This window comes from Strix aluco, chromosome 1 (assembly GCF_031877795.1).
Source record: "Strix aluco isolate bStrAlu1 chromosome 1, bStrAlu1.hap1, whole genome shotgun sequence".
Lineage (NCBI taxonomy): Eukaryota > Metazoa > Chordata > Aves > Strigiformes > Strigidae > Strix > Strix aluco.
The window spans coordinates 27,332,639-27,350,763 of NC_133931.1; the positions used below are offsets into that span (position 1 = coordinate 27,332,639).

Genomic DNA, 18,125 nt, shown 5'->3' on the forward strand with positions numbered 1-18,125 from the left:
CTCTTCAGTAGAATGCGAGGCTGAAACTGAGACCAGTTTTTGTGTCTGTTCCTCATGTGTATTCTTATGTTCCAGTCCAACATCTTTCTTGCTGAAAAGTGTATTTCACATTAAAATTGAAAATGTCAAAAAATTTATTTCAAAATCTATTTTATTTTTATGTCATTTAAGCTCTTCACAGACAAGTACTGATTACTCTCATGTGTATGTGCTTTTTATTTTCCTTGTTTGGCTTTTTCATCAGGTTCAGTAGGAACCAGACTGATTATCAGCAAGTACTTTCTAACCACGCCTTGCCATGAATTTCAAGTAAATTCAGTAGTGTACCTCCCATTGTTCTGCATAATAACATTGTTTAATTTTCACCATTTAAACCCCTTTGTATTATGTCTGACCAGTAAAAGCTGTTATCCTTTTCTGTATGAGCTGTGTTATCACTTCAGGTTATTCCTGATTTTGTTTGATTTCATTCTGTTTCCTTCCAGGTAGAATTTACTGTGACTTCTAGGTGCTGCAGTTAGTTAATATAATGTGTTTTCCTCATTATGGCTTTTTGCAGTTTTGCGTTTGGTATTTCAGGGACTCCACTCAACTGTGTTACTTTTCGTTTGAGTTTGCTAGATGTCCAAGTTAATATCCTTTGTGTTTTAGTGAACAAGTCCTGTGATTCTTAATCTGGACATTTTAAATTGAATTCCGATTTTTAATCTGAATGTGTTACTTTACCTTAAAAATACAGTAACATAAGATATATCCTTTAGTCATGTCCTGTAGTTTAGCCCTGAAGATTGTTTTCATGGACTCATCACCACTGACTAAACAATAGCCATGCTAATAATATTTTTTTTTACTTGGGAAATATGGTTTTTATTATCTTCATAAGTGCTTCTTGTCTTTTCTTGTGTGCCATTCCAAACTATGGGAAAGTCTCTTACAAGCTCTTGATTTCATTCTTCTTGCAGAGGATCTCATTCCTCATGTAAATAATTTGTGGTTGGAATAAGAGCTTGATTGATGTTTATGTTTTGGAAATTTTAACAATTAGCTGGCAATCTGGTCATTTATGTCATTGAATTCCATTTTAGGAAAGTCATGTGTACCAAAAAAATCAGCTCCACGTCTCTTTTATTTGTAATACTAAGTACCATGGTAAAGGGCTTAAACCAAGGTTATGATCCCCTCGCCATGATGGTACCTTAAATAACAGCCAGGAAAAGGCAACATAGAGAACGAGACATGAATGCAACAAACCCCATGTTTTGCCACATTTGGAGTCTGGTTGGGTTTTTCCCTGCAGGTATTGCAGGAATTGCAAATAAAGAGTGTTTTAATTTTTTGCCTTTAGTTTTCCTGAGCTTTCAAGCAATGTTTGCTGCTGCCGCCTCTGTCCCTGACTGAACTGGCACTGTGCCTATAAGTCTAAAAGCCTCCAAGGGATGGGAAGAGTGTACACAATGATATTTGTTGACTCCAGAATCCTATGAGCCAAGTGATACTGAGAATTTTCCCATTTTCAGCATCAGGTCTGCAGTCCTCTATCAAGTCAATTAAACCAATGTAAATAGTTAGCTGTTTTGCAGAATATTGCACACACCCACCCATCATTTTGTGCTTGAGAGGTGTGAAATTCTGCCTACAAAAATCCATTTTATTTTCATCCCATACTTTAGTGACAAACAGAAGAGCTGGGGAAATCCACTCAGCTGCCTGTCAGATGGGAAGATTCAGTCCACCCCGTCGGTGTCTGCAGATTCACGTGCTAGAAACTGCATCTGTGGAACAGTGCGCAGGGACTGGGATTCCCTATTCTCTGTGTAGCTGAAAGAGCCCCTGTCATTTCCACCTTTGTTAGCTGTCTGAAATACTAAATCTCATCTTTTAAATGTATTTAAGTTTCTGTAGCCTACTATATATACAGAGTACTGCATGCATATGTATGATGGTATAAAACAATTTGCAAAACCTAATGGTTCAACCTTTTTCTTAAAAATACTATACTACTTTTTGACCAAGTTAGCAAATGATAACTTTAAGATGCAAAAATGAATATATTTAGTAAAAATTAGTATTCAAAGAATGGCACATGTACTTTTGTTATGTTTCAGACTCAGTCATCAAAAAGGATGTTTAATTTCTAGCAACATTTCTAAAAAGATTCAAACCTTATCTTTAATGTAATAAATCAAGTTATTTTGGCAATTGAATTCTGTCACACGGGCAATAGGAATCATGGCAATGAACTTACCTTTATGTGGTTTTGGTTTTGCTTTCAATTTCTCCTCTATTACATTGAAAAATAGTTGATCGGTTTTTAAATTGTATTTGAAAAGAGCAGCTTTTAATCTCCTGAGAATCTGTATGCTAAATTTCAGGCCAAAGTGAATTTTCTTTCTGTATTGTCTGATCTTCCGTCTTTGAAGTCTGTGTGGAAGGGATTTTGCTGATTTCAGAGCTCTTAGGCTCAGGCCCAGAGGTTAAACCCTTTAAAAAAAGAGGAGTTGTGGGGAAAGAGTCGTCAAAATGTGATTGAAATATACGGGTGAAATACCAGCTTCAGCTCTAGTGAGGTTGTTTGGCAGCATATGTATTTAGGGGCTTAACCTAAAGTTAAATGTTCTGTTTTTCACTCATGCAGCTACAGTTGCCAACATGGCCTCAGATATGGGAAAGCATAGCTCTGAACATAGAGAAACACCCCTTTCTTTTTCTGTGGACAGCTTATTTGATCACTGGAATGACATCTTGGCTTTTATCTCCGCTCCTCAGTAGCCATTCTGTTTTCACAGAGCAGAAGTGCCAATCCTGGACTGTTGCCCTCCTTCTTCTTCCTTTTCATAAACATAATGACAAAGGATGAAGCATGTCACTCCCTCAGTTGGCCTCGCAAAGCCAGCCTTAAAAGCATGGAAACTGTCATATAGAGTTGACTTGAAATGCTGTAAAATAAAAATAAAGCAAACTCGTCCCAGCTTGCCTTAAGATGAGACATTCAAGTCCTAAACATTGATCTGGTCCACGTAACATTCGTGAGCTACAGCCACAGCATCTGTTTTATTTTTAGTAAAGAAAAACTTCACGCGATTTTTTTGTCTGAGCAATAAGTAAAGGAAAAAGGTATTTCTCTAAGCCTTGTTCTCAAAAAGCAAGCATTGCTTATGATGCTCTTTCTTTTTCCCTCCACACCCCCTCCTCCTGCAGAATCACATCGGGAATTCCTTCACAGGCCTGCGTCTGGATACGTGCCAGAGGAGATCTGGAAGAAAGCTGGTAAGAACTGTTTAAAAACACCAGCTTAGTCTTCTGGCAGCTGTATGCAGTTGTTAATGCACTGATGTGAGGAATAAAAAAAAAAAAGGGCTTACTAGTAACAAGAAGAAATTGTGTTTAATAATCTTAAACTGTAACTGATCAGGACATGAAATCATCTTTATAATAGAAGCATCTGCTGCTATGGTTAGGGGATATCAGTAGTTCCATTAAGGCCCCTTATTTTCAGGGGTTATAATGGTTTCAGGCTGAAACTTGATATGCTAAAGTTTCAGTCTGTTAGCAATTTTTTAAAAAAAATTGGGATTTTTTTTTTTTTAGCTTCAAGATTCTTACCTAGTTAAGGTAAGAATTCCCAAAGGCGGGGAAAAAACCTAAGTATACTTGTTAAAGAAAAACTTTCAGCTATGCAGTGTAACCATTCTTAATTTTAAAAAGATCTTGTGCCTATCAGCCCCCAGTGAAGTCTGTGCTCATAAACCTGCAAAGTTTTCAATGAAGTAAGCAAGATCATGTCTCAGCCACTGCTCTGGATGGTTGCACGGGCATTGACAGCGTCTTCCCTGAGCTTGGAAAGCACCATGGGCAGATATTGTGGTTGTGCAGAGTTTTCTTCAACACTTTGAAACTCTGCCTGAGCACAGGAGTTTCCTGGCAAGGATCCCATTATGGTGCTGGAACTAAACCTTTGCTCTTTTGACATCGATATGAGCTTCCTTGTTTTCAGAGGGGCCAGGAAGTAGCTCTTGAACTTCAGCAAGGTAGTTAAGCTTCTATATGTACACTTATACACACACCCTGCTTTTGAACACCTGTATAACCATGAAGTCTACAGCAGCTGTCTGAGCAGGAGTTAATGATTAAATGGCAAATATGCTTTCTGATCAAATCTCCTGTAACTGCTTGCTGATTTTTGGTGTATTTTAAACTATATACAGAACATATGCGTAAACCAGTTATGCTGGCATATCATTTCATCAGACAAGAAGTTGTGGTTTTGGTGTGGTGTGGGTTTATCATGTAAAGTCTACATTTGTCAATATGTTAATATTTGTTGAACTATGGTGTTTTCTATGAAAAATAACAAAATGATCTATGTATTTTTATTTTTTCCAAGGAAAGTATAGCCTTTGTAACTCAATGTCTAAAAGTATTTTTACAGTTTGTTTTGCTGTATTTATGTTAACATCTTAAATGAAAAATAAGAAAAAATATGCAGTCCCAGGAAATCTCAGTAAGAGGAGCATCATTCAATTGAATTTCAGGAACTTTATTCCTCTTTCAAAATCTAGGGTTTTATGTCATTTGTCATATCAGGTCATTTATGACTCCTAGATGCAGTACAATAAAAGAAAAACAGTTTCTTCATAAGCTAGCAACACAAGTTAATTGAGGTTATAGCTTGAGTTATAAAATTGGATGTGCATTCACATTGCATATATCCACAAATGGTGGTGTACAGGAGCTGTGACATGTCATCTTGTGAAACATGTATGTTATCAGTTCCTTCGAAACAGAAGTTTTCTGTTTGGTCCTATTTCCAGTCTCTATTTTCATGCTGATGTGAGTTTAAATCAGATTCCGTGTATTAACTGAGCATGCCTGTGAACTGGAGAATAAAACCAGTCTGACTCTCTACAGGATGCATACCTGTATCTGTTACTGAGAGTAGTAAAACATATGAAAACATACTGCTTCTCCTAAGTCATGGGCCTTCATTTTCAGGAGGGTGCACTGAAGTTGGAGGTCTCATAATCAAGGCAGTAAAGGTGCAATTCAGCTCTGTAAGAATAGGTCTCTAGTGCCATTTGAGATTGGGGTTCAACTGCCAGTCAAGAAGTCTGCAGATCTTTCACAATTAATTTCTGCTGTCTCAGTATGGACAGCTTGGTATTTGAAATGTCCATAAAGACCAATGTGTAGACAGCTGAATCAAGTTTAGAAGTCTGATTGGGATTCTGAATCCATTGAAGTGAAAGAATTTGGCATAAAAATGGTTAATAAGCAACCTCAAAAGCATGTGAAAAAGGGATTCACTTTAAAGGTTTGGAGACTGATAGACTCCAGCATAATTCTTGAACTATACCAAGGTAAGTACATGCTTTAGTGATTGTTGGAGCAAGCGCATAGTATGCAGCACCATGTGAATTAAAGCCACGTGAGCCCAATTCAGTTTCATACATGAGTAGAAAGGAGTCATCAGTGCCCTGATTCACCTCATTGAAATACGGATATGTAGATGAAGAGTCCAAGCCAAGTTCTTGGTGTCCCTCACAGTAGTCAAGAGAGAAAGGCAGGCATGTGAATAGGATCAGTCAGATCATAGGCTGGATGACTTGCTCTCTAGAAATAACTATTTCTCTGTATTAAATACTGAGGGGATCCCAGGCCCGCTGTGGTCTGCTGCCTTAGCTTCATTTTGTGTCATGAGGAAACTGTCTTCCAGCCACCCCCGATCACTTAGCAAGGCTTACTGTTCATGGCAGTTCAAATGGGAGCTCTGGAGTTACCAAACAGATGTGGAATGACCATACTTTGTCATACAAATACAATAAGGCCTCTGCTCCTTCTCCAGGGTAGTCCTGAGAAAGAGATGGTACATTTTGGGGTATGAAGCTGAGATAACTCATGTCACCAACTGCAAATGGCCTTCTTTGCCAGGGTCAGCCTGAGAGTGAGATGATGCAAAATGTCGTGGTGGCATGGGACTGCACCCTTGCTCACCATCTTTCTTTTCTCATCATGTGGACTGAGCGTGCCCATGATGTGTGAGGGAGGTGACCAAGAGGTGGCTGGTGAATCATCATGTTGGGTTCTATACAGCAGTGAATGATGAGTTGAGTACCTCTCCTGAGTTGGCTTGAAGGACCTCTGATAACGCTGAGTAATGGCTATTCCACACAGGCTGTTTTCTTCCTGGAGCTTCTCTCATGAGTTAGAGCTACTCAAAGGGAAGGAAGATTTCAGTTGCATTCCTAAAATGACAGAGTGGATTTATGTCAAGAATGCTTAGCATTAGTGGGAAAATAGAGGATGCAGATACATGCATCTGAGATGCTTGTTTTTAAAAACTTCCAGATTTATGTTTTCTGATACTGGAATCTAATCACGCTTCCCTTCTCTGGAAATGCAGAGAAAGGAAATGCAAAGAAAGGAAGAGTGCTAGTGTCATTCTTGGTCTTCATAGCTCAGCATTGTCAAGGCAAATAAATCTTCACTGTCAGCTGTAACTCTTCCTGCACAGATAGTAAAGTTCTTGTTTCTACCTGAAACTATGAAACCTGCATTCTAGGTCTATAAAATACCTGTAAGTAGTGGAAACACTTATTTTGAGAAGATGTGTAGAAATTCAGTGATAGGAAATTTTGTCTAGTTTATTTGTGTGTTCATGAGTTCATAATATATTGAAATAATGGTGGTGCATTGTGACAAAAAACCCAACATTTTTTAACTATTTGTTTTCACAGTTAGTATAGCACAACAGAAATTCTGTTGTCAAAGTTAATGGAAATACTGAAGTTCAAACCATAGTTTATGCCAATTAAAAAGTATCAGTCAGGCATATGGCCTTGCAATCACTGTTAACATCTTCACACTCTCAGAAGCTTTGCAAAAAAACTTACGCAATATAGAAATCGGAATATAAGGTTCAATTTCTATATTTAGACTGAAAACAAGTAGATTATGTAGGATGAAAAACTATAAAATTAGAAGCCTCTAAAATGTTGGGAGTATTGTGCTTCTGTTTACTATAATAGTTTAAACTGGCATTTCTAACTACTGCAAACACTTCAACGTAAAACTAAATTTATATGATGTAATGAAAGTGCATCATGCCATACAAAGATAATTTCTATTGGTAGCAAATATCAGCGAGACTACAGATTTTCTCAAAGAAATCCACTTTGTTAGTAACTGCAGTTCACAGACACAAAACGTCTGTATTTAAGTTGCCTCATTTTTATGAAAATGGTAATAAAATTGCATCTGTATGTTTGCCTGTGTATATTTCTTTTCTCACGATCAGTGAATGTTTGCAGTTGGTAATAAATATTCAAGCACCTTGCAAATGTCCTACCAATTCCCTTTGCTGATCTGTGTGTGCCTGTGGGACTAGAATAGGAATGCATAATTTAAATATAAATTGCCTGATTTGCATATACAATTAGTCTAGCTGCAGTTTTGATCGTAAGCAAAAATTATTGTCCTGTATTGCCACTTACATAGAATTTTAATTCACCTTGAATATTCAAAGTAAATTAAGCCTTGGCTGTATGGTTGAAGGGTATGATTTTTGCCTCTCCCGAGGTTTTCCCCTAAACAACATTTATGATAGGGTAATATAAGGGCATATTTTCAGCCTCAGAAAAATAAAGGCATAAGTTTTATCTCTAAATTCCCCCCAACAAACTTCAATTGAAACATCTCTTGCAGACATGCACACACATAACACACACACACAGAGTAATAGAACTCTTCTTTCATTTTAATAAATTTTATTTTACTTAGTACATGGCTTAAAGTTAAGCCTTTATTTTAATTTGCTTAATAACTGAAAATGCAGACTTCGTGTAGTCCTTACTTGTTTTTTAAATAACAAGTGTAGAGCTATGAGACATAGCTCAAGAGAGTTATTGACTTAGTATCTGTACATAAGAGTTAGGTCTATGTGTGTGTGTGTGCACACAAATACATGGGCTAAATGCATGGACTAAAACTCAAACCCGTAACACAATTGTAATACTTAGATTTTAATCTACAGTAAAACATTTTTATTAGAAATCTATGTTTTTAATTAAACAGAACATTTAATTAAGGTGGTTTTTAAGTGGATGAAACAATTAAGTGCAAACACTTGAATGAAACATGTCATAATTAGTTTTAATAGAGTGTTAATTGGTACTAGGTTTGCCAAGTTAATAATTACTGCTTATTAAATTTTCAATTAATCATTGTCATTTTGCTTTGAATAAAGATGAAAATTAGATAAACTAATGCAGGGGGAGGATGGTTTCCTTGTTAATTAGAGTAGTTAATTTAAAAAAAAAAAAGAAATTACTTGTTTTAGTTGTCAATTAAAAGACTGTTCATTAGTAAAATCTTTGTACTCTTCCTGCATCAAACCCAAATAACTAATTTGTGACAATCCATGTTTTCCGGAATAAAAGATATGATGCTAGTATATACAGAAGAAATGGCTCATACTGACTTAGTTATTTTACGAGAAGCATGAAGGTTTGAATTTAATGAAGCGGTGTGCCCCTGCCCAGTGTTAATTGTGCACTGAAGCCTTGCTCAAGAGCTCTGCAGAGCCAGGAAGTTGAGTCTTCACAGTGTAAACATGGGTTTGAAGGAGAGATCAAGAGGTCAGATGAATGTTCATAAACAAATTTTAATTTTGGCTCGTAAAATTATATGTCCAGGAAAAGATACTAGACCAGTGATTTAAAATTTTAAAATAAACTCTTGGTTTTTTTTTTTTTAACTTCATGTATTTATTCATTAACATATGGGGGAAAAATTGTAAATGATTATAAAACCTGTCTTAATTTCCAGAGCTTAAAGATACATTTTTGAAAAAAATCTGTAATATTATATATTTAATAATAATTTGTGCCAAACATACTAATAAATCCGGTGTGCTGCAAAACTAATTTTCCAAGTAAAATATTCAAAAAGATTACAAAAATAACGCGCTAGAGATCTGAAATGTCTGTACTTAAAGAAGTACTGGCTGCGAATCAAAATAGCAAGAATCATCACAAGTGTTGGAGACTTTGGTGATGGAGAGGTAAGGAAGCACCTGGGTGGTCTTTGAAGAGTCTTGAGGAACTAGGTTCCTCTGTGTCCTACACAAAAGGAAGACTCTTAGTATAGAGTATCTGCTGCATTTCACGCATCAGTCCTACATAGCCCTGTGCCAAACGTCCTGTGCTGATGAGAATTTCTTCCCTCCTTTGTAGAAGAAGCTGTCAATGAAGTAAAGCGTCAGGCGATGGCCGAGTTGCAGAAGGCAGTGTCGGAGGCAGAGCGGAAAGCTCATGACATGATCACTTCAGAGAGAGCCAAGATGGAGCGCACTGTTGCCGAAGCCAAGCGCCAGGCTGCAGAGGATGCACTAGCTGTTATCAATCAGCAGGAGGATTCAAGCGAGGTAAGGTCTTCGCTGGGCAGGCATCACCTCTGGCTGCAAACCCTAGGTGTATCTGATCGAGCTTCAAGCTGACACAGGCTCTCCATGTGACTTGGCAATTCAGTGCCCGCTATTAACTGTTTGCACAGTTGCTTTGGACGCATATTTCCAGCACATGCTGAGCTCCAAATTTTCTTGTCTATGTTGTAATGTGAGTCTAAAATAGCTAATGAACTTGAACTGTGTTCTCACCTTTTAACTGCTGTTCAGGGTTACGTATAATGAACACATTTCTGTTCTAATTTAGCTTTTCAGTAGCTTTATTTTAAAGCTCTTCAAACTACCAGATTGAATAGATAACAAGATTGCTTGATGGAAAATATTTCACACTGAAATCTAATTTAAACAAAGAAGTGATTCATTTAAGAGATTGTAGAGCAAGGTGGCTAAAAGCTTGTCTGGGGAAAGTGTTGTATGTAAAAGCGATTAGCAAAAGATGATGGTTCCTGTAGGACAGAATGTGAATGTGGATTTGCAAGTGTTTCCTTGTTTTGAATGTGTTGCTCTGGCTTCGGGGGAATATTGTGAGAGTTGAGGAGTGGGCAAACAGTGTTTGGAAGGAGGAAAAATAGACTGAAGGAGCAGCAAAGAGTAAAACAAGCATAAGTATGTTAAGCCTTGATTTACTTTCAGACCTGAGAGTGGAGGCCTTGAATTGCTGTGGTACGGGACATCCAGCAGCATGACTAGCTGGAAGCTGGGAGTGAAAGAGCAGCGTGTGTTTGACCAGTACTGCAGCAATTAAATTTTATGTTCATTACAGAAAAACAATGTCCTAAGTTAAAACTGCCCTTAAAAACAGACATAACAAAGAAATTACATTGGTTAAAAGTTATTTGTGTATAATCTTAATCCCTCAAGGCCACTGAAATGAAAGAACATTACTGTCATGAAGTATTTATTGTTCTTGTTCCAAGATCTTGGATGTAGTAAACCCACTTTTGAATATAAATTCTAAATGTCAGGGAGTTGGAAAAAAGAGTAGATAGTGATACCTGTTGTGTGGGGACATATATTTGTGTATGCCCGTGTCAAAGCCCGTTTTCATTGTCTGAAGGGGCAGTGTTGTAGAAGAGTCACTTAAGTTGAAAGATGCAGATGAGCTAGCTGCAGCATGCTGAGAAAACTGGCAAAAATCACAAGCAGATAAGTCAGTGGCATGCTGCCGTATGCATCCATAATTTGAGGGAGCGTAAGATTTTAATTCATACCAGGCTTCTCTGGAGATGAAAGACCATTGTGGGATCACTGAATGCCCAGAGTTTCTCCTTAATGTGTAGCAGATGAATAACAAGGAGACAAAAGGAATTGATTTTCAGCATCTGAAAGTTTCTCAGGAAGAAGGGGACTAGGGGAAGTGTATGTACCCTTTAAGTACTAACTGTTCCATTGTAGATTAAATGAGACATAAATTCAATTTATTGGCATTTTGTATCTGAGATACTCAAGGACATTTTTCCTTCACTGTGTTCATGGAAAGGGCATTTGTTTGACTTAGCATCATTAAGGAGCTGTCATTTTGTGTGTGTATATATACAAGAGACTACTATTGTTAAAACCAAAATCTCAAAGGTAAATAAATGCTTTTGAAGGAAACAGCAAATTAAATCTGTTTAGTGAACTGATATAGTGCAGGCAGGACAGAGGAAGTACTTAGGTGCCAATACATATAGCCCATTCTTCCACAAGAAGTGTGTATCCAAAGATATGTGTACAGAGTTTGTGTGCTGTAATTAACTCCTCAGCAATCATAGCTGTGGAAAAAACTGTGTAACAACAGACATCTTTACTTATTTCTTCAGTGGAATTGCTTACGAGGTTGTTCACTTCTTGGAAACAGGACTTTAAAGAAAGGCAAATAATTTTTTTAATTGCATTTTGATGAAATGTGGCTCATAGGGTTATAGATGTTCTCAGGGCTGTGCATCCTCAAGGAGGATACAAGCCTCCTGGACCTGGAAAGTCTCCAGTCTAGTGTCCTGGTCCTGCAGCTTTCACCCATGTGGTCATGAGTGGCACATCAGGGTGGCTGTTTTGAGGTGAAAAATGCTAGTTTTAGTAAACATGCAGAGAAAACTCAAGTTTGCTTAGTTTGTGTTTACAGGTGTGTGATCAATTGTGAAGGGAGATGACAGTGATACTTATTTGAGAGTTAGATGTGTCTGTTAGGTTTTTATAATTAGTTCCTCTTTGGCTTTTAATTATGCCAAACTCCAAACACTTAGGGCAATGCTTCTCACAATTACCTGTTAACACAGGCTGTCCTTTCTTTTGGATAACTCCTGTAAGAATGGACCAGACTTTGCCTTTGTCTTTGAAGATAGGAGATCAGTTTGCTAGTGTCTGAAAAGTGTTTCTTTGAAGATGAGACCTTGTGTTTATTGGAGTTGAGGAATAAAACTTCACATTTGCTTTGGTGTTCATTATCTCTTGATCTCTCTGTGATAGTCCCTCCTCATTTGTCTAGGTTATAAGTCTCCATAAACTTCTGTTTACAGCTTTCAACAGAACACTTCCAGCAACGCAGATTCCTCTGTACTAAAGGCACTGGAGTAAAATTTCCAGGGCTAGAATGTTTCCAGTTCCAAATATGAGAATGCTGAAGAGCAGCTTCTGCAGTCTTACAGGTCTAGAGGAAGGCTGAGCATCACTCCTCATTTCTTATCCTTGGCAGGACATTACGCCAGGGCCTGCAGGAGAGTTTAGTGTAGGCTGCTGTATAATCTCCATGCAGTTCTTGACAGAGAATATTTCTCCCACGGGTGTCATTTGTTCTTTTGGCTGTTGAAACTATGAATGGAGATGGGAATTTGGCACCAGATTTCTAATGTATCAGATATAATTTTCATCAATATGGCCACTCCCTGTCTGTTGGCAAGGTTTCTCCCTTACAGCTCTTCATTTGTTATTCAGTGAAATGCAACCTGGACTTAGCTGAGGATTCTTGAAGCTGCTCTGGTGTGAGAACTTTGTGGCATGATTTTTATTGCAGTCTTCTCCAGAGCTCAAAATGATAGCTAGAACTAAGACTCCAGTTTTTTATAATTATTATAGTTTTAAGATAATATGTAGTATCCTCATCCAAGATCTGTCAGAGGTCTCACAAAGAGAAGTAGATTGGTTTTTTGATTTTTGTTTTTGGTTGTTGGGTTTTTTGGGGTGTTTTTCTGGTTTTGTTTGGGCTTTTTTGTGTTTTGTTTTGCTTTGGTTTTAACCCAGAAGTAGAATGCCTAGGTGCAAGATTGGCTGCAAGAAAACAGTGAAGTTGGGCATGTTGAACTGACCAGGGCAAAATAAAGGGAGCTGATGACAGTGAGAGGACTAACAGGGGAGGTGTGATATTTGGAAGCATCTTGACTTTTTAAGAAGACTTTTAAGAATACTTTTTCAATATTTTGAGAATTACCACATTACATAGTATAGTTTTAATTTCTGACCCTGACCTGTTGAACTATTGTTCTTTGCTTATGTTTGAATTGTTAAATATAATTTAACTCGCAGTGCCACTGCTTCAGTGTCTGTACATTTATTTTCTAAAGATTTCTATAGTTTCTTGGCATAAGCCCTTGTGACTGACCAGGACATGTTCATTATTTTGTGTTTTTCTAATGAGGGATTGGTTGAAGACCAGCTAACAGAGCATGCTGCTGTTGGAAAGCAAAAGGACAGGAGAAGGCCTACCTGACAGCATGACTGTTCCTGAACCACAAATTATTTCTTTACCAGTTCCTTACAGTTGCTTGCAAAAGATGACCCATTCAGTAGTAGTTGACTTGGCTAAGTACCGAAACATGTGTGAGCAGCCTACTCTTTAATGACTGCCGTGCTTGCTTTGGCTGCAATGTACTGTTGTGCAAATCAATTTTAATAGGAAGGGTGAACAGCTTAGCAAAGAGACTGCCTGCCCAGATTGTAGTGGGGAGGGAAATCATCAAAACATCTGTCTTTCTGCTCTGGTATAAAATGCCACTGAAAAATCTGATGCTCGGTGTTCTTCCTCACTTTTGAGTAGGGTGGGGGCTGGGGACAGAGAAGGAACACAAATGTTTCAGTTCTCTCTACTTAAAGCAGATGCTGACATCTGCTCAGATAAAACAAGTATGTAACTGGTCCAACGCCGGTTTTAAGAGATGTGTAATGTTAGGGCTTGTTTATGTTTATATTGCAGCAGTTTATGTTGTATGTGAATATCACACTTACCTGACATTTTGAAGACAGCTGGGTTCAATCTCTGCTGTCCAATCCACTGAGACCACAACTGTGCCAGCAAACCTGACTCTGAGCATCAGATGCTGTGATTCAGGCCAGCCTAGTTTTCAGGCTGGTATTAAATTTAATACCTATGTCAGCTAATGTTTAATGTTTTTGGCTGCGTATCTCTTAGAAAATAACACATCATCCCATGCAGTGGTGGGTGGTACAGAGGCACCAGAGCCATGTGTTCTGCACAGGATCAGTCCAGATGTGATGTGGGCATTGGCACTGCTCCAGACTGCTAAGCTAAGCCTGGCTAGCCAGTTTGCACATCTCTTCTGTATGCTTCTCCGCACTTCTGTTTTCAGGATTTAGCTTCTCTCACGCTGACTTCTATGAACACAGATGTACTTCACACAATAAACAGTGACTTGGGGAAGCCTGGAGTGTTCAGTGATAGGTATAACTTTACTAGAAGCATCTAAAGGTTTGAATGTCTTCGTATGGAGCACTGCATTTTGACGCAAAATGGGTATTTCCAAAGTACCAATGTGTTTCCCTTTTTAATGGGTCTTGGATAGCGTTTTTGTAAACAACTTTGCTGGTTTTTTTACACTGGTGTTCAGTGGCTCATACAGTCCTCATTTACGCCACTGTGGTTTCAGTGATTTCTAGATGTTCTTTTTCTTGTGGTTAACAGTGATAGAGTTTTGAATGCCATGGGCATTGCAGAACCGGGAAACATCTGGGTTCTTCATACCCAGCCATGCTTCCTTTCCTGGTAAACTGGGGAAACCCAGAATTTGTCAAAGATGACAGAGCAATGTTTGACACTGTACTGTGGCATTTCAGAGTTCATCATCTCTTTGACATGTCACAGTCCATTTGGTTTTTTTTTTCTTCTTTAAGCAAGCTCTACACTGAGTCTCAGCTGGAGGTGTCAGAGGAAAGCAAATACTCAACTGTGGTTGAATATTTCAAAGATGAAAGCAACGGGATGGGCAAAATTATTGACAAGTATGTGTCCTGGTATTGGAGACCACAGAAATGGAGACCATTTGTTTTTAAGAATTTTCATGATGGCAAACAGAAGTTTCTGAGTTCTGTTGGTTTGAAGATGGAAGCTTAAGTGCATGAGAATTAAGAGTCTGACCTAAGATAAGGCTCTGACCTAAGACTGATGTTCCTTGTCAGTTGAAAGAGGAGGATGAAATATGATCGGTGGCATAAATTTGGAGCGAGATTCCCATCTGGTGTAATTTAGCCCAATTTCATTGAATTAATCCATTTTCAAGGGAGTGAAGTTAAATTGAATTATGTAGTCTGAGAATCTGGCCTTTTGTATAACCTCAGTTTCACAGGAAAATCAATTCAGAGTTAAACTGTAATCCAGTCCTCCTCATAGTTTTAGCTACATCTGGAACTATAAAGCATGAGCTGGAAGTGCAGTGTAGTAGGTCACTACCTAAAGACAGAGAAGATAGACCAGGAGAGGCTTTGAGAGATCTGCTACTCCCTTTCTTAATGCATCACCAACTCTAGCTGTATCATTCCTGTAAGATGCCTGCTTTTCATGTGCTTTAGTGATGGAGATTCTCAAGTGCCTCTAGGCAATTTGTGTCTGTCATTAAAATGATTTCTCATAACATCTCTTTCCAGTTTTTCTTGCAGGTAGTTTGATCCCATTACTTCTCCTGTTCATCCATGCAGACATGGTCATTGCCTGTTTCACTGCAGTAGCCTCCAAGCTGTTTGGGTGCTACCATCCCCTCTCAGGCTACCGTCTCTCCTTAGGTTTAACAGTCTGAGTTCATTTAGTCTCTTCTCATAGCTTGTGTTTGTCTGAATTCTGATTATTCTGGCTGCCTTTCTCTGGGTTCTTTCCAAGTCTTATTTGTCTTACTTGATTCACTGTATCTAAAGTGCATTGTCCCAGCCTGGAAAGTTGGGTCTTGCCAGTGCTAGGAGATGGTGAGTCTTAAATCAACCATAAAGCAGTCCATAGTCCTGCTTATATGCCCTTGTATGATGATTGCCACCTTGTCATCAACATGACATTATGGTCCCCTGTTATCTGAGATGCTGTCTACACAGTTCGGCCAGGGTGCTCCATTTTACTGGCACCTGCTAGAGCTTTCCAAGGGGGAAAATATCTTCAGCACATTTAATCCCATAGTGAGCTCAAGCTCTGTCCATGATATCTGGATCAACTGGAAATATGTGAGCAGGGGCATATGAAGCACAGCTCAGGCTACGAGTTGGCATCTCAAGCCTGGCTTTTCTTCAGTAGAGTTGAGGCTCTGGAGCTATCAGCCAGCAGTGTGAACAGAACGCATCTGTTGCCAAAGATTGTGGTGCCCAAGCCTGATCTTTACTGCTGTTTTTCACTACTCAAGTATGGGAAGGAGCAATGAATGGCCACAACAGTGAGGGCTTTGGACAGGGAGTTCTTCATGTCAAATTCAGCTACTATCGCAGTGTGAGCTCTGCATGGCATGTGTGCTTGTTTATGTTAATTTACACTGGAATGATTTTTAAAAATGCAGTAAGTTGCATAAATGTGAGCTGTAAAATTTATTTTGAAATTCTTGTATTTTATGTGCATTTATTTCCACAATTACACTAAAGCTGTAATGACCTGTTAAATTAGAAATAATGTGTCCAATGGACAAAATCACATACCAGACAATGTAGGGCACATTAAGTAATCATGTAAGGAGCCAGCTTAGAGCTTTGTTACTTCATTAAAATCTTTCACTTATGTATCACTTTTCATGTTCTGTACAGGCTGATAGTTAATTGATGACTATCTTAATAAGAAGGTTGAACCAATACTGTTAGAATTAAACAACTGTTTTCTGATACCAATACAGATCTTGTGGTAAGATACTGAAATATCATACTGTGGCTCTGGTCACATCTGGAGACAGTTTTGTCTGTGCAGATAGGCCTTCCTCAAAAAGGAGAGCAAAATGAAGATTTCCCCAGAAGCTGGCCTATATTAACTAAACAGATACTTGAATAGAAAAAGTTTGACATCTTCATAATAATTCCAGCACAATTAAAGCACACACTTCAGTGTTGCAATTGGATCTGCACAAGGGAGGCATTCCTGCACCTGGGCAGATGCTGGCTGACTTCAGTGTTACTCCATGTGGGGAAAAGTGTCTTTTCAGAAAAGTCTGCATGGGGAGGTTTTGTACATGTGTATTTGTTTTCAGCTGAGGGAATAAAAGGAAATATTGGCCAAACCTAGGGCTGGCAATTTAGTTGGAAACAAATACTAGGAGGTCAGCAGGCATGGCAGTAGGTGGAAATTCTGTGCAAGCACAGTTGAAACAGAATTACACCATGTTTACCGATCACAGTGCAGACATCAAGCTGGCAAAATGAAACTTTCACAAGTACACTGTGACTGTTAAGAAATACTAGTATAGCAAAAGAAGGAGAATCCAGGTATATCACAATTTGTTCTCTTTCTGGTCAGTAGGATGAGACGTTGTATCTCTTTGAAATGCTAATACAAACTTGCCAGGTCATCTTGGTTTATGCGTACATATGTCTGTGCATGCACTTGTTCATGTACGGTGTTCTAAATTACTTATAGTTATTTTTCATTGTGGAGATAAAAGGTCTTTTAAAGAAAAGATGTTCAGGAATAGTACAGTTATCCATTTCCAGAGGTGGTTTTACCTCTCCAGCACTGGACAGAGTTTGAGCAAAATGAACCTGAAACAATGAATACTGAATCAAAACCAGGTGATGCCAGACAAGGAGTCTGAATTCCCGACATTTAACTAGCAAAAACATCTGTTTCTGTGTGTTGGTAATTTCACCTTTTTTTGAAAGTGTTTTTAAAGATGGGAACAATTTTATGAATTAAAAAAAAGTCCACAACACATGTATCTGCAATTACCTGGTTTAGTCTGTGTGTTTAATCAGTATGAATTGAGAATGCCATGTACATTTGATTTAAATCTCAAAGAGCAATCGAGCACTGGACAGTTACTCTTCCCCCATCTGCCAGTACATGCCTATGCCAAAAAAACCCACACCACCACCAAACAAACAAAACAGAAAAAAGTCAGAAAGGGAGAGGATGGAACTAACACACAGATACTTTCTAATGAAACCACTTGACTCTGATTAAATGTCTTAATTTCATTAAAATATTGTTTTGGATTTGGGTCTTTGTTTGATTCCAAAATTGGGAATTTTTTTTTTTTATGTAGTTGAGGAATATCACTTAAAGATTGGCTGTGTTCCAGCATCCAGCTGGCATAGCTATAGAGTGAGTGAGTGAAAGTCAATAGCATACATATTCTGTAGTGGCTTCCCCATCCTGCCAAAGATTTAGGCTCCAGCTTATCTGTTCATTACCAGAAGTGCCACTGAGTCAAATGGTATTACTCACATGATAAAAATCGAAGTTTTCCTAGGGTAGCAAGTCTTACATTTGTGTTAGGTCTTC

At 38.3% G+C, this 18,125-nt stretch overlaps 1 protein-coding gene across 7 annotated transcripts in view; it reads left to right on the forward strand.

The window, feature by feature from the left end:
• Positions 1-18,125, forward strand: part of RUNX1T1 (RUNX1 partner transcriptional co-repressor 1) — a 116,723-nt gene that overhangs the window by 94,101 nt on the left and 4,497 nt on the right. For all 7 annotated transcript variants that reach the window (XM_074816060.1, XM_074816089.1, XM_074816050.1 and 4 more), the window contains 2 exons: positions 3,199-3,267; positions 9,231-9,421. In XM_074816060.1, coding sequence (XP_074672161.1) covers positions 3,199-3,267; positions 9,231-9,421 — 260 coding nt within the window. The remainder of the gene's footprint in view (positions 1-3,198; positions 3,268-9,230; positions 9,422-18,125) is intronic.